Here is a 14601-nt window from a genome sequence, read left to right on the forward strand (position 1 = left end):
CCTGAGGCCAGGGCTGGAAACCAGGCCTCACCGCTCTAGGTGGCTGAGACTTGTAGGGGTGCACACACTAAGTGGATGGGATGCCTAGACTCCCCCCCTTCCCCTGTAATTCCAGTCATCTGAGTGACAGGGACAGGACCTGTTCACTGTTATAGCCGTTTTACACACACCAGCACTGGCAGTGTCCCTTTCAGAGCCCCACTGTGACTGGAAAAAACGGTGCTGAAATCTCTATCCCAGGGGCCTGATGAAGGCCGGAGAGCCGGAACTGCCATGTCCCCCCACTTGTGAGCAGAGCACCAGGCACAGGCAAGACACCCAGGATTGTCTGCTAACATCAACTGGGTACAGGGGGCATGGCGCAGCCGCACTAACTGCTGCCACACGAGAATGGGGCACTAGTGCTGGTCATCTCATAACTGCTCCACGTACACAAGGCACCAGAGCTTCCCACAGGCCTGCTGCTGCACTGGGGCGCGGGGGGATTAAATCTGCCTTGAGCCCAGTTACAGGACCAAGAATAAACCCCAAAGCGCGGGGGCACAATCTGAACTGTGACACTCAGTGCTCCACTGGCTTTGGCAGCAGGTCACCACAACCAGGTACTCGCAGGGGCCAAAGTGCCCCATTACTGAGCTCAGTGCCTGCCTCCCCTCCCCAAAGCTCTGTCTTCAGCAGCAGCTAGAGACACTGCTTCCCTACACGCTCTTCTCTTGCCTCGAGAGCCCACCAGCTGCTGCAGAAGGCAGAGCCCCCAGAGCCCTCTTATTGGGTGGGAGAAAAGAGTTTCTGAAAGCTAATTTGTTAAGAACGTTCCAAGGATCAGATAAACTCCCCATAGCGAAACCCGGCACTGAGAGCCAAACGAGTCTTGGGCACCCAATACATCAGTGGCCTGCCCCACATCGCTCAGAGACCAGGCTCATTGCAGAGCCGCCAAAGAGCCAGCAGATGTTTATTGCCTCGGGTGCTGGAGGGGAGAGGCTGCCTCTCTCACTGCAGTGCCCTGAGCTAGCTTCTGCTGCCCCAATGGCCTTTGAAGAAGTCTGCGGCTCACAAACCCTGGGCTCCTTTGAATTCCCAACACAGGCCTCCTGCTCTGCCCAACAGAATCAGCTGTAAGCACACAGCAGGGAGGCCTCACAGCCACTGGTCAATCATTTAACAAGCAGCAGCACACACAAGGCACAACTGGATCCTAGCCTCCTGGAAAGCTTGAATGGCATAGCCATGCCAGGCAGCAGGGATACAGGGGACAGTGACCCACATGACTACATCCAGTCACACGGAATAGGCTGCCCCTCTCAAGACATGGGGCTTGTCCCACCTCTGTTTCCCTGCCCCCCCCCCCCCCCATTTCCCCCTCTAGGAAGAGCGCAGGAGCAAGCCAGCCTGTGCTGGTGAAAGCCGAGTGGAGACATGGCAGACTGATGTGCACACTGGCCCTTCCCACATATCTGGCAGCATCCAAGAGCACACCTGTGAAGGAGGCAATCATCTCAAAGGAGACGCTGGCGTTGGCGGTACCCAGATTCTCTGCCATGATCTGCAGCCACTTCTCCCATGGGGGCGAATGGAGGACCAGGCTGCAATCCGCTGTCCCCTTGCAGCTGAGGGTTTTCTGGAAGGACTGCGGCAGCATGATGGAGCCCAGCATGACCCGGATGGCACACGCCTTTGTGCTGTTCACCACACAGCTCCGCAGTGTGAACTGCATCGTGGCAGTGTACTCAGGGATGAAGATCCTGCAGGAATGGGAGCCATCAACACCTCAGCACCTGCCCTGAACACAAGCCAGCCTGGGACGCTAGGGGCGGAGAAGACCCGTAGACCTAAAAAGTGAAACCCTCCCAGGGTGAGTCCAGAGGGGCTTTGGAGCCCAGCACAAGGTCACTTTGGTTTGTATTGCTACAGTCCTGTCCAGAATGGTGCACTGTAATGTGTAACTGTGTCTCTAAAAGAACCATGAAGGAGCTTGTCTTTCCCCTCCTTGAAGGAGTGGGGCCCCATTTAGCACAACCCCCTTCTCCCCTCCCCCTTTGCTTCCAGGGGAACTATCACAGCTCTAGCTCGCTGCGAGGTGCAAGGCAGCCAAGGGCCCTCTGTGAGATTCATGTGCGCGTCTACTAGGCCAGCACCTGTGGGAGAGAAGCCCCACCCGCAGCCCCAAGCAATCTCTGCTGTCATACTCACTTACTTGACATGCAGTGGCCTAGCAGGAGAGGCAATGGTTTGCTGCAGGGGAGTGTCCGGCTGCAGGACAGGGACATCAACAAGTCTCAACACAAACATGTCCGGCTGGAATATATAGGCGCATGGAGTGGAGAAACCCTGCAGGGAGAGCAGGAAGGCAACTTAGCATCAGCCGCCAGGGAATGCCAATCCGAAAACTGCTTTGTTGGGTGAAAGATCAGCCAGTGAAGAGCCCAGCTATAACCAAGGGACCAGCACCCACTGCCAGCCCTTCCTGACTCCCAACCAGTGCTCTCCTCCCCCTGCCATTGCCTGCACACACAGCGACACCCTAGCCCAGGGGTTCTCAAACTGGGGGTTGGGACCCCTCAGGGGGTCGCAAGGTTCCTACATGGGGGGTCACAAGCTGTCAGCCTCCACCTCAAATCCCGCTTTGCCTCCAGCATTTATAATGGTGTTAAATATATTTAAAAGTGTTTTTAATTTATAAGGGGGGGGTCGCACTCAGAGGATTGCTATGTGAAAGGAGTCACCAGTACAAAAGTTTGAGAACCACTGCCCTAGCCCAAGCAGTGGCAGTACAGCTGGTCTGTCTGAAGGTGCATCTCACTGTGTTCCAGTAATCAGCCCCCAGAACATGCCCCACCCCCAGCACATGCCCCATTCTCCTCTGAAAACCCACATCTCCCGCACCACAACCATGCCCCAATTCCTCCAGCCACCTCTCTGCAGTGCTTCTGTCTGCTAACCGTGGAGCACTGCAAGTGGGTCCCTCGCCCTGAGCAGCAGGTGTCCCATACAGCAGAGCACTCCATTCAGGCTGACCCAGGTAAGCAGGGATCCTTGGCTCTAACGAATACCAAGGATTACTGCTCCTGGAATTGTCCCACATCCAACCCATTCTCATTCCAGTGGACGCAGCCCCAGAGCCACGTGCTGCCCCACAGACCCAGCCTGTGTCAGAGCAGCACGCACACCCAGCAGGCCAATCTGACACACTCCTGGCTCCTGCTGGAGCCTTTGGGGCAGAAGAAAGCGCCGGGAGCAGATACCGGGCAGCATATCACACGGTATCTTTGCTTTCCTCGGTGGAGTTCCTGTGACATGGGGAGCAAGCGGGGGGCTTGAGCAAGAGAGGACTCTAAGAGGCAGAATAAAGTGAAAAAGTGGAAGAGGTGAGGTGCCAAGTGGATCACAGGATGCTGGCAGCCGTGGCAGGGAGGTGGCATGGTACGGGGAGACAGCGCAACAGTCACCAAGTCACCAACACCCTTTTCAATGGGAGAATCTGACTCAGTCCAGAGACAGTGACAAGCAAGCATCTCCCAGCAGATGGCAAACTCAGTGCGGGCCACTGGTTCTCCAGGGACAGGCAACCTCCCCCTTCCAGCCTGACTCTGTCAAGGAGCAGAGCCCATTAGGTGAGGAGGATGAGGGAAGATTGAAAAAGTTGGGTTTGTTTAGTCTGGAGAAGAGAACACTGAGCGGGGACATGATAACAGTTTTCAAGTACATAAAAGGTTGTTACAAGGAGGAGGGAGAAAAATTGTTGTTCTTAACCTCTGAGGATAGGATAAGAAGCAATGGGCTTAAATTGCAGCAAGGGCGGTTTAGGTTGGACATTAGGAAAAACGTCTTAACTGTCAGGGTGGTTAAGCACTGGCATAAATTGCTTAGGGAGGTTGTGGAATCTCCATCATTGAGGATTTTTAAGAGCAGGTTTGACAAACACCTGTCAGAGATGGCCTAGATAATACTTAGTCCTGCCTTGAGTGCAGGGAACTGGACTAGATGACCTCTTGAGGTCCCTTCCAGTTCTATGATGATTCTATGCCCTAAGGGGAGCCTACGGGAGGAGGCAGAGTGAGCTCCCAGCAGGCGTGCCAGAGCAGAGTGGAATCTGGATTCCTTCAGCAGCCAGTCTGTACTAATGGAACCTCTGCACCTAGCACATACCATGAGAACCCCCAAAACAGCTCAGAACCAGAACGAGCCAACCTGGGCCTGCAGATACCCTGGCCTCTCCTACCGTTACACAGAGCAGCCCTGATGCCACCTGTTCCCAGCCACTCACGGTACCTCTCCCTGGTGGAAGGCTCTACACAGATGCCTCCCTAGGGCAGTGTCTCTGGACCCAGCTGTCTCAGGATACAGCCAGGAGAATGGTGGAATTTCTCAAGTCAGTCTCTGGACAATAGGCCTAATTGTGTGGCACTTGCTACATTTTTCAAGCCCCTCCCCAACGAATGTCTCCTTGGTACCTGCAGCTAGTCTGGCTCCAGCAAAGACTGTCTATCCTTCCTGGGGGAGTCAGATATCAAGCACAGAAGGGACCACTGTGATCATCTAGTCCAGGGGTTCTCCCGCTTCTCACAACAAAAATTATTACACAACCCCAGGAAGGGGGATCTGAAGTCTGAGTCCGCCCAAGCCCTGCCGCCCTAGGTTGTGGGTGGGGGAGGGGAGCAAAGCCTAAGCCCCAAACCCAGGGCAGGGGGGCCAAAGCTGAAGCCCAAGGGCTTCAGCCCCAGGCAGGGGGCCTGTGACCTGACCCCTGCCACCCAGGGCTGAAGCCCTCGGGCTTTGGCTTTGGCCCTGGGGCCCAGCAAGTCTAAGCCAACCCTGGCGAACCCATTAAAACAGGGTCGTGACCCACAGTTTGAGAACTGCTGACTAGTCTGACTTCCTGTAGAACACAGGCCAAAAAACTATGCTACAATAATTCCTAGAGCAGATCTTCTAGAAAATCACTCCCCTCCCCACCCCCCAGAAGCAGAGGGGTATAGCTTCCACACAGCCTTTCGTGTCCCAGCGGAGGGGGAACCATCTCACAGCCTGTCTGGATGCCAACTGGGCTCCCACTTACCACGGGAACATAGACATGGTGCAAGCGTGCATGGACAGCTCAGAGAGTTCCACCCCCATGCAGCCCCTCTCCCACATCTCAGCTGCAAACTGGGAACCCAGGATTGGCAGAGTGACTCTCCTGTGGCTGGAACGCCATTCCATGCCCAACTGCACAGGCCATGGTAAACAGTTACCTCCATTCTTCACTACAGGCAAGGGCTTCCCTTGCTGGGGGCCTTGGACTGGTGATAGGATTCTGGACTCATGCCCCCTGCAGCCCTTACCTTCACTTCGATCTTGCCTGCAGCCTGAGGCAGGTGCGCAGCGATGAACCAGTCTCCGGCAGCTGGGGTGGTGATGTTCACAAAGATGCTGTTCTGCAGAGTGACGCTCAGAGTCATGGTTAGGTTGTAGGATGGGCGGACAGTCGCATTCGAGGGAAACCGAGTGCCCAGTGGGTTAATGACGGGAGGGGCTCCGTGACTGAAGTGGCTGCAAGATAAAGCAGGGAAGGATGCACATAAAATGCCATGCCCGCCCTCCAGTAGCATGAGCACCTACAGCAACAGCCAGGCTGAACTGGATCAACTGGGGAGCAGAAAGGAGGCAGCAGCCTGGTCCCAAGGAGAGCACAGAGCTGCAGGCTGACTCCAGATGTTGCCTTGCCCCCTCCCACTCTTGACCTGCTGGCAAATCCTCCTGAAGAAAAGAAAGTGGGAACATTTCATTGGCCTGGAAAATAAAGCTGCAGAATGTGCTCAAGGGATCTGAACTTAGAAATCACCTTCCCCTCCAGCCACCAGTGTACTCAGTGTGCAAACCAACATGGGGATGACATTTCAGCCAGCACAGGACAGAGATCAGAGCAAGAGAGCAACCAACATGTGTCCCCAGCACCAAGAGAAGATGGGTCCAGCCATCAGTGACTGATTAAATTCAAGCAGCCACAGGCAGGAAGTTGGGCTGCAGCAGCAAAGGGACATAGGAATTGTCAGGCTGAATCAGACCCAAGATCCATCTAGTCCAGTATCCGGTCTCAGGCAGCGGCCAGCACCAGATGCTTCAGAGGAAGGTGCAAGAACCCTGCAGTCGCACTGTGGGATAACATGCTTCCTTTAGAAGTCTCCTCCTAGCCCTAGCAGAAGATGGCTTGATCCCTAATGTGAGAGGGTTTATAGTTCTTCCAAAACTATAACAACTGGATATTCTCACTACCCAGGAAGTGTCCAATTCCTCTGTGAATCTTGCTAAGTTCTGGGCGTCAACAAAACTCTGTGGTGATTACCTGCTGTATGAAAGGGCATTTCCTTTATCAGGGTTGAATTTGTTCCCTTTTAAAGTAATTGACATTCCCCTTTTTCTGGTGTTATCAAACAGAAAGAACAGACACTCCCAATCTATCACCTCTAGACAATTATTTGACTGACTTACATCACCACTTATCCCTTTCCTCTCTTAAGGGAACAATCTCAGTCATTTCAATCTCTTCACTGGAGAGTTTTCCCAGACCCAATCATTCACGTTGCTTTTCTCTGAACCTCTCTAATTCTGCAGCTTCCTTTTTCAGATTGGGTGGCCAGTCCTGCCCACGAGATTCCAGCAGCAGCTGCACCATTCATTATAGAATGGCATCACCCTATGCCAGCAATGTGGGCAGGAGGGCTTTACTGACAGGGTGCTTGGGAAGAGGAAGCTAAGTGGTGAATCAACGGCAGAAATAAGTGGGGCATTAGAGATGCATCCGACAAAGTGGGTATTCACCCATGAAAGCTCATGCTCCAAAACATCTGTTAGTCTATAAGGTGCCACAGGACTCTTTACTGCTTTTACAGATCCAGACTAACACGGCTACCCCTCTGATACTATTCAGTCTGGAGTGCAGGAGGGAGCTGCGTGCATTTCAGGGGGAGAACAGCAGAGTGCAGTTAGAGCTGGGTCCAAGGGCATGGAGAAATTCAGCTTGCAGCACCACTCCCTGCCTCTGAAAGAAAGAGCAAGCTGCGAGGGACCATACTCAAGGCACTTTGCCAGGCCCCAAGAAAGGCTAAGTCCATGTTTAGGCTACAAAATTACATCTACCTACATTGCCTGTACATGTCTACACTTTGCTCCTTGTGTCAGCGGTGCACATCCTCACCAGCAGCGCTAGTATCAATTGTACTGTCAGCATAGGGCAGTGTGGGATGGCTCCTGAAAGCCAGTATGAGCTGACATAAGCAACACAGCATCTACACCAGAGGTCCCCAAACTGTGGGGCATGCCCCCTATGGGGGGCATGGAGGAACATCCAGGGGGTGCAGCAGGGCCTGGACCAGCCCCCACATGGTGGGAGGGAGAGGAGACGAGAGGGAGCGCCACCCAGTCCCCAGCTCTGCTCCGGTACTACCCCCCAGCCACCTTCCCAGCTCCCAGCCCCACCCCCAGCTCAACCACTGGCTGTGGTTCTGTTCCCAACCTGGGGATGAGGCTGTGGGGAGGGCCGGGAGTGGAGCCGCACCTGGCCACAGGCCCAGCTGCTGGTCCCCATCGCAGCCTGGCTGTGGCTCCAATCTCATCCCTAGCCTCAGCCCCTGGCCACAGCCCCACTCCTGGACCCAGACCCAGAGCCACCTCCAGCTGCAGCCCCAGCCTCTGCCCCTTTACCGCATCCACATTCCCCCCTGCTCGAGCCACGTCCCGACTCCCAGCCCCAACAAGGCACGGACAACCCTCAAAAGTTTGGGGACCACTAGTCTACACTGACACTGCATCAACTTATCTCCATCAGCTTTGACTCTCTGCCACTCATGGACATGGAGTTATTAAGTCAGCCCAGCAGGGAAGTTACGTCGGTGGGAGCGAAACTGAAGAGCAGACGCTTCCATAAGTAGGTCCACATAAGCTGCCTGGCATTGACCTAACTCTGCAGTGTAGACCAGATCTAAAAGTCTACTTGGCTCTCCTCCCCACCCCCATTGTCTGGAAAACACAACCAATAACACAAGAAAAGCAGTCCATTGAGCACTGGGCCTATGAACAGAGGGCAGGCAATGCTGGCAGAAGCAGGTAAGCTGGTGTTGGAGCTGTGCAAGCTTTCCTACTCAGCCCCATTAATGCACTACAATTCTGCATTTCCATCCCCCCACCCACAGCTCAGCCAACGCACCTCTATCTACTCCTGGAGGAATTCTGCACCAAACTAAAAATTCTGCCAAAAAAATAAAAATTCTGCACACAATATTTTTAAATTCTGCAAAATTCTACATATTTTATTTGTCAAAATAATGCAATACAATCACTCTGGTTTCAATTATTTTGGTAATTTATTTAAACTACAATATAATGGATAGCAAACAGGAGTGGGGAGCAACCCCCCTTGCCTAATAGTAATATAGCTAGGTTTTATCCTTTAATTCGAGTCAACAAATATATGCAGCTATATGCTCCATGTTACATCACAGGCAACTGAAGAACAAGTGAGGGCAGGGGAATCAAACTCACAATTTATATTGGCTACTGACCATCTCCAGAAAGGTCAGTAGCAAACAGTTACTGAGCACATTTTGATAGGAAATTTTTTCAGTCCCAAAATTTAGACCAGTTCTAATCACTAAAGCACCATAAGCATGTATAAGGCCATACTGTCTTCTACACCACTCTGGCAATGTAAAGAAGCCTTAAAACTGGTACACCTGTTTTATACTCCTGGGGCAATTCACAAAGACAATGGGAATAAATCACTAAGCAGGCAGGCTGCTACATTCTGCTCTGCCTGAGGGGACAGAGCCTGCCCCATGCCTACCTCCTCAGAAACACTCCGAAGCCCTGCCCCTCCATGCTGAGCATGCTGCAATAGCGAGTGAGAGGGAGAGAGTGTCTGTCTCTCTCTCTCACATGCACTCCCCTCCCGGTGGTGATTTACATCCTTACCAGCTGCTCCGGGCACCCAAACCAAGCTGCCTACGCTGCTGCGGCGGGGCGTGTGACTGCTCTTGCAGCTTCCCTTTGCTTCCCCGCCAGAAGTCATTTTTTCTGCGGGAAAGCAAAGAAATCTGTGGGGGACATGAATTCTGTGCATGTTCTGTGACACAGAATTCCCGCAGGAGTATCTATCATGACCTGCAGCAGCAAGTCCTGCTCCCAGCTCTGCTGATGCAGTTCAATGAGCCCTCACACAAGCTCTGTATGTGCATGTCATTTGCATGTTATGAGAAGGAGTAAATAGCTCTTCCTTATTTACTTTCTCCACACTAGTCATGATTTTATAGACTTTATCATATCCCTCCCTTAGTCGTCTCTTTTCCAAGCTGAAAAATCCCAGTCTTCTTAATTTCTCCGTATATGGAAGCTGTTCCATACCCCAAATAATTTTTGTTGCCCTTTTCTGAACTTGTCTAGCTTCAACTTCCAGCCATTGTGATCAAATCACCCCTTAACTTTCTCTTTGTTAAGCTAAGCAGATAGAGCTTCTTGAGTTTATCACTATAAGGCATATTTTCTAACCCTTTAATCATTCTCATGGCTCTTCTCTGAACCCTCTCCAGTTTATCAACATCCTTCTTGAACTGTGGTCACCAGAACTGGACACAGTATTCCAGCAGTGGTCACACCAGTGCCAAACACAGAGGTAAAACTGCCATATCAGGTCAGATTAATTGTCCATCTAGCCCAGGGCCCTAGCAGTGGCCAGTGCCAGATGCTTCAGAAAGAATTAACAGAATAGATCAAGTTATAGAGTGACTCATCTCCCGTCATCCATTGCCAGCTTCTGGCAGTCAAAAGTTATGGGACACCCAGACCATGGGGTTGCGTCCCTGACCGTCTTGGCTAATAGCCATTGATAGATCTATCTTCCATGAACGTATTTAATTATTTTTTTGAATCCAGTTATACTTCTGCTCTTCACAACATCCCCTGGCAATGAGTTCCACAGGTTGACTGTCCATTGTGTGAAGAAGTATTGCCTTATATTTGTTTTAACCCTGCTGCCTATTAATTTTATTGGGTGACTCCTGGTTGTTGTGTTATGTGACGGGGTAAATAATGCTTCACTATTCACTCTCTCCACACCATTCAAAGATGTTATAGACCTATATAATATCCACCCTTAGGCGTCTCTTTTCCAAGCTGAACAGTCTAAAGCTTTTTAATCTCCGCTCACACGGAAGCTATTCATGCCCCTAATCTTTTCTGCTACCCTTACTTGTACATTTTCCAATCTTACTATATCTTTTTTGAGATAGAGAGACCAGAACTGCACACAGTATTCAAGGTATGGGCGTACCATGGATTTATATAATGGCATTATGATATTTTCTGTTTTATCTGTCCCTTTCCTAATGGTTCCTAACATTCTGTTCGCTTTTTTGATTGCTGCTACACACTGAGCGGATGTTTTCGGAGAACTATCCACAAGGACTTCAAGATCTCTTTCTTGAGTGGTAACAGTTAATTTAGCCTCCATCATTTTATATGTATAGTTGGGATTATGTTTTCCAATGTGCATTACTTTACACTTATCAACCTTGAATTTCACCTGCCATTGTGTTTCTCAGTCACCCAGTTTAGTGAGATCCCTTCGTAACTCTTCACAGTCTGCTTTAGACCTAACTATCTTGAGTAAATGTGTATCATCTGCAAACTCTGCCACCTCACTGTTTCCCCCCTTTTCCAGATCATCTAGTGCTGGTGACTTATTACGGTTTAATTTACCAACTTGTTCCAAATCCTCCTTAACTGACACCTCACTCTCTGACAGTTTCTCAGCGTATGTCTACACTGGCAAGTTTCTGCGCAATAAGTTATACCACTTTTATTAAAGCGCTGGAATTAAACCGTTGTTGCGTATCCACACTGTGCTCCTTGTGACGGTGGAGCACATCCACTTTAGCAGCTCTTGCAATGGCAAAGAGAGCAGTTCATTCTGGTAACTATCCCACTGTGCAACTGGCCGCAGGGTGCTTTGGGAAGGGTTTGCAATGCCTCATGGGGCAGGCACAGTGTCACATGATGCAGGTTTCCCAATCCCACTGTTCCATGGGCATCCTACTAGATTGGAGCTGCTTTTCAACTGGAGGGGAGAGGGGGGGGAAGTGTGTGTATGGAGTGGGGGAGGAGAGAGTGTGTTTTGGGGGACAGAGAGTGTGTCAGCACATTGTCTTGTAAGTGCATACAGTGGCAGGAAGCAACAAGTCCTGAGGCGGGGGGGAGGGGGGGAGAGAAGATGGGGAAGAATCTCACACACACACAACCCTCTGCCTCTGCGTTCAACAGCATGAGCATTCCACCTTAATGGTTTGCTTTGTGTCCTGAGCTTTGAAAGGGGAGGGGTGTATGTCTCCAGAGCAGCCGAATTCAAAACAATGAGCAGAGTGGCCATTTGATGGATTATGGGACACTTCCGGAGGCCAATTGATTGCTTTCTGCCCCGTAATGTGTTTACACTGCCACTGCCGATAACACCTCGAGCTGTATGTTTTTTGCAATGCTGCAACCGAGGAGTTTCTAGGCACAAAGTGGCTTGGCAATGTGTATACCACAGGAGTTACACCGCAGAAAGCTGCTTTACTGGGCAAAAACTTCCCAGCATAGACAAGCCTCAGATTTGTCATCTAAAAAGAATGGCTCAAGTGTGGGCATCTCCCTCCCATCCTCATCAGTGAAGACCAAAGAATTCATTTAGCTTCTCTGCAATGGCCTTGTCTTCCTTGAGTGCTCTGTTAGCATCCTGATCATCCAGTGGCCCCACTGATTGGCTGGCTGTCATCCAGCATCTGATATTTGGCCTGCCTAATTATACTTTTACAGTTGACTTGCCAGACTTGAAGCTCCTTTCTATCTTCCTCAGTAGGATACAACTTCCAATTTTTAAGAAGAACAGGAGTACGTGTGGCACCTTAGAGACTAACAATTTTATCTGAGCATAAGCTTTTGTGGGCTACATCCCAAGACGCATCTGATGAAGTGGGCTGTAACCCACGAAAGCTTATGCTCAAATAAAATTGTTAGTCTCTAAGGTGCCACAAATACTCCTGTTCTTTTTGCGGATACAGACTAACACAGCTGCTACTCTGAAACCTTCCAATTTTTAAAGGATGCCTTTTTCCCCCTCTAACTTTTTATTTTACTCTGCTGTTTAACTATGGTGGCATTGTTTTGGTTCTCTTCCCTTTTTTGTTTGTTTTTGTTTGGGGCATACATTTAATTGAGCCTCTATTATGATGTTTCTAAATAGTTTCCATGCAGCTTGCAGGCATTTCACTCTTGTGACTGATCCTTTTAATTTCCGTTGAACTAACTTCCTCATTTTTGCGTAGTTCCCCTTTTTGAAGTTCAATGTTACTGGGGTGGGTTTCTTTGGTATTTTCCCCCCTTACAAGATTATTAAATTTAATTACATGGTCACTATTACCAAATAGATCAGCTATTTTCACCTCTTGGACCAGATCCTATGTGCCATTTAGGACTAAAACAAGAATTGCTTCTCCCCTTGTGCATTACAGGACTAGCTGCTCGAAGAAGCAGTCATTAACGGTGTCTTGAAATTGCATCTCTGCATCATGTCCTAAGGTGACATATACCTAGTCAATAAAGTGACAGTTGAAATCCCCCATTATTATTACATTTTCTGTTTTTGTAACCCTTCTAATCTCCTTGAGCATTTCTCTAGCACCATCACCATCCTGGTCAGGTGATCAGTAGTATATGCCTACTGCTATACTCATTACTCAAGCATGGAATTTCTATCCAGAGAGATTCTAAAGGTACAATCTGATTCATTTAAGATTTTTACTATATTTTACTCTATGATTTCTTTCACTCCCCCGCAGCATGACCTACTCTGGCATTCCTGTATACTCTGTACCTAGTATTACCATGTCCCATTGATTATCATCGTTCCACCAAGTTTCTGTGATGCCTATTATATCAATATCCTCATTTAATACCAGGTAATCACATTCACCCATCTTTGTATTTAGACTTCTGTAGACTTCTAACCTTTCTATTCTAACTGAGATTCTCCTGTTTATGCATTCAATGATTGCATTATCCCTTTTGGCCACAGCATTGCATGGGGAGCTCATGTTCAGTGGATTATCCACCATGACTCCCAATTCTTTTTCAGACTCACTGCTTCCGAGGATGTTCCTAGCTGTAGACATTTACATTTAGCCACACTAAAATGCATTTTGTTTGCTTGTGCCCAGTTTACCAGGCAAACCAGATTGCTCTGTCTCAGTGATCTATTCCCTCATTATTTATCACTCCCACAATTTTTGTGGAATCTGCAAACTCTACCAGAAATGATTTTCTTTTCTTTCACATCATTAATAAAAATGTAAATGGCATAGGGCCAAAAACTGATCTTTGCTGAATCCCACTAGAACTGCACCCCCTTGATGATGGGTCCCATTTACAATTACATTCTAAGACCTATCAGTTAGCAAGCTTTTAATCCATGTTGTGTGTGCCATGTTAATTTTATAGTTCTAATTTTATTTTAAACACATCATGCAGTAACAAGTGAAATGCCTTATAGAAATCTATTACATCAACATTATTATCTTTATCAAACTTGTATTCTCATCAAAAAAAGATAGAGTGAGTTTGATAGGATCTATTTTCCAAAAAATCCATGTTAATTGCCATTAATTATATTACACTCCCTTAATTCTGGAGTTATGGGACTGCGGAGGGTTAGAATGGCAGGTATTATACAATGTGGTCTCTGGAAGCCCACTATCCTCTCACTGCAGTACTGGTCACGACAGCACTTGCTGGGATGCTGCTTAATAAATGATCATACCATTCACTGACAGAGACCTATTAAGTCATCCAGTCCAACCATACCAAACCTTTTGAGACATTCTACATTACCAGACTAAGACCTCAGCTGTGCCAGCCAGTGCCCAGCGCCTGCCATTCAATGGTGCATTGTGCCCAAACTTGCAGCTGCCCAAGTGCCACTGTGGGTCAGAGCTCACAGTTGGATGGGAGGTGGATGGCAGCAGTATAGTAAAATCTAGCTCAGAGGCTAATCAAGCTCAGGAGAAGCCAAGACTCAAAGCAGCAGCCCCAACAGCCTGAATCTGCAGTGCTGGGAAGCCTAGCTAGACCCCACTGGCTGCCCGCACACTTGTCTGCCCAACCACACAAAATCCTTTGCTTTTGGTGAAGTCTTGCAAAGTCACAATATTGAGAGTTTACAGCTTTCCTGATACAGCAACACTTCTCATGGAAACAGACAGGACCTCTGTGAACACGAAGGCAGGGGGTACGATGCCTTCAAAGGAGGTGTGGGGAACACTGCCCCTGGGGACAGCTGATGGTTGTGACAGACTAGGGCCAGGGCCATCCTTACCCATACGCAAAGTACGCAGCTGTGTAGGGCACCAGGAAACTTGGGGCACCAAATTTCCTGGTGCCCTGCTCAGTTGCGTACTGCTCCAGCCCTTGCCCCACCTCTTCCCGCCCCTGAGGAGTGCAGCAGGGCCAGGCCTGCACTCACTGGCAGCAAGAAGTGCAGGGACCCAGCCCCAGCCCGCTCCGCGCTGTCTGTGAGTGCTGGGGGGTGATTCCCTC

General features: G+C 49.6%; 1 protein-coding gene across 4 annotated transcripts in view; it reads right to left on the minus strand.

Moving 5' to 3' along the window:
• The window catches only part of PGAP6 (post-glycosylphosphatidylinositol attachment to proteins 6), a 49809-nt gene that overhangs the window by 22450 nt on the left and 12758 nt on the right, over positions 1-14601 (minus strand). For all 4 annotated transcript variants that reach the window (XM_039492259.1, XM_039492260.1, XM_039492261.1 and 1 more), the window contains exons 3-5: positions 5325-5532; positions 2198-2331; positions 1480-1745 (exon numbers count right to left, since the gene is read on the minus strand). In XM_039492259.1, coding sequence (XP_039348193.1) covers positions 1480-1745; positions 2198-2331; positions 5325-5532 — 608 coding nt within the window. The remainder of the gene's footprint in view (positions 1-1479; positions 1746-2197; positions 2332-5324; positions 5533-14601) is intronic.

This window comes from Mauremys reevesii, linkage group 10 (genome assembly GCF_016161935.1).
Source record: "Mauremys reevesii isolate NIE-2019 linkage group 10, ASM1616193v1, whole genome shotgun sequence".
Taxonomy (NCBI): domain Eukaryota; kingdom Metazoa; phylum Chordata; order Testudines; family Geoemydidae; genus Mauremys; species Mauremys reevesii.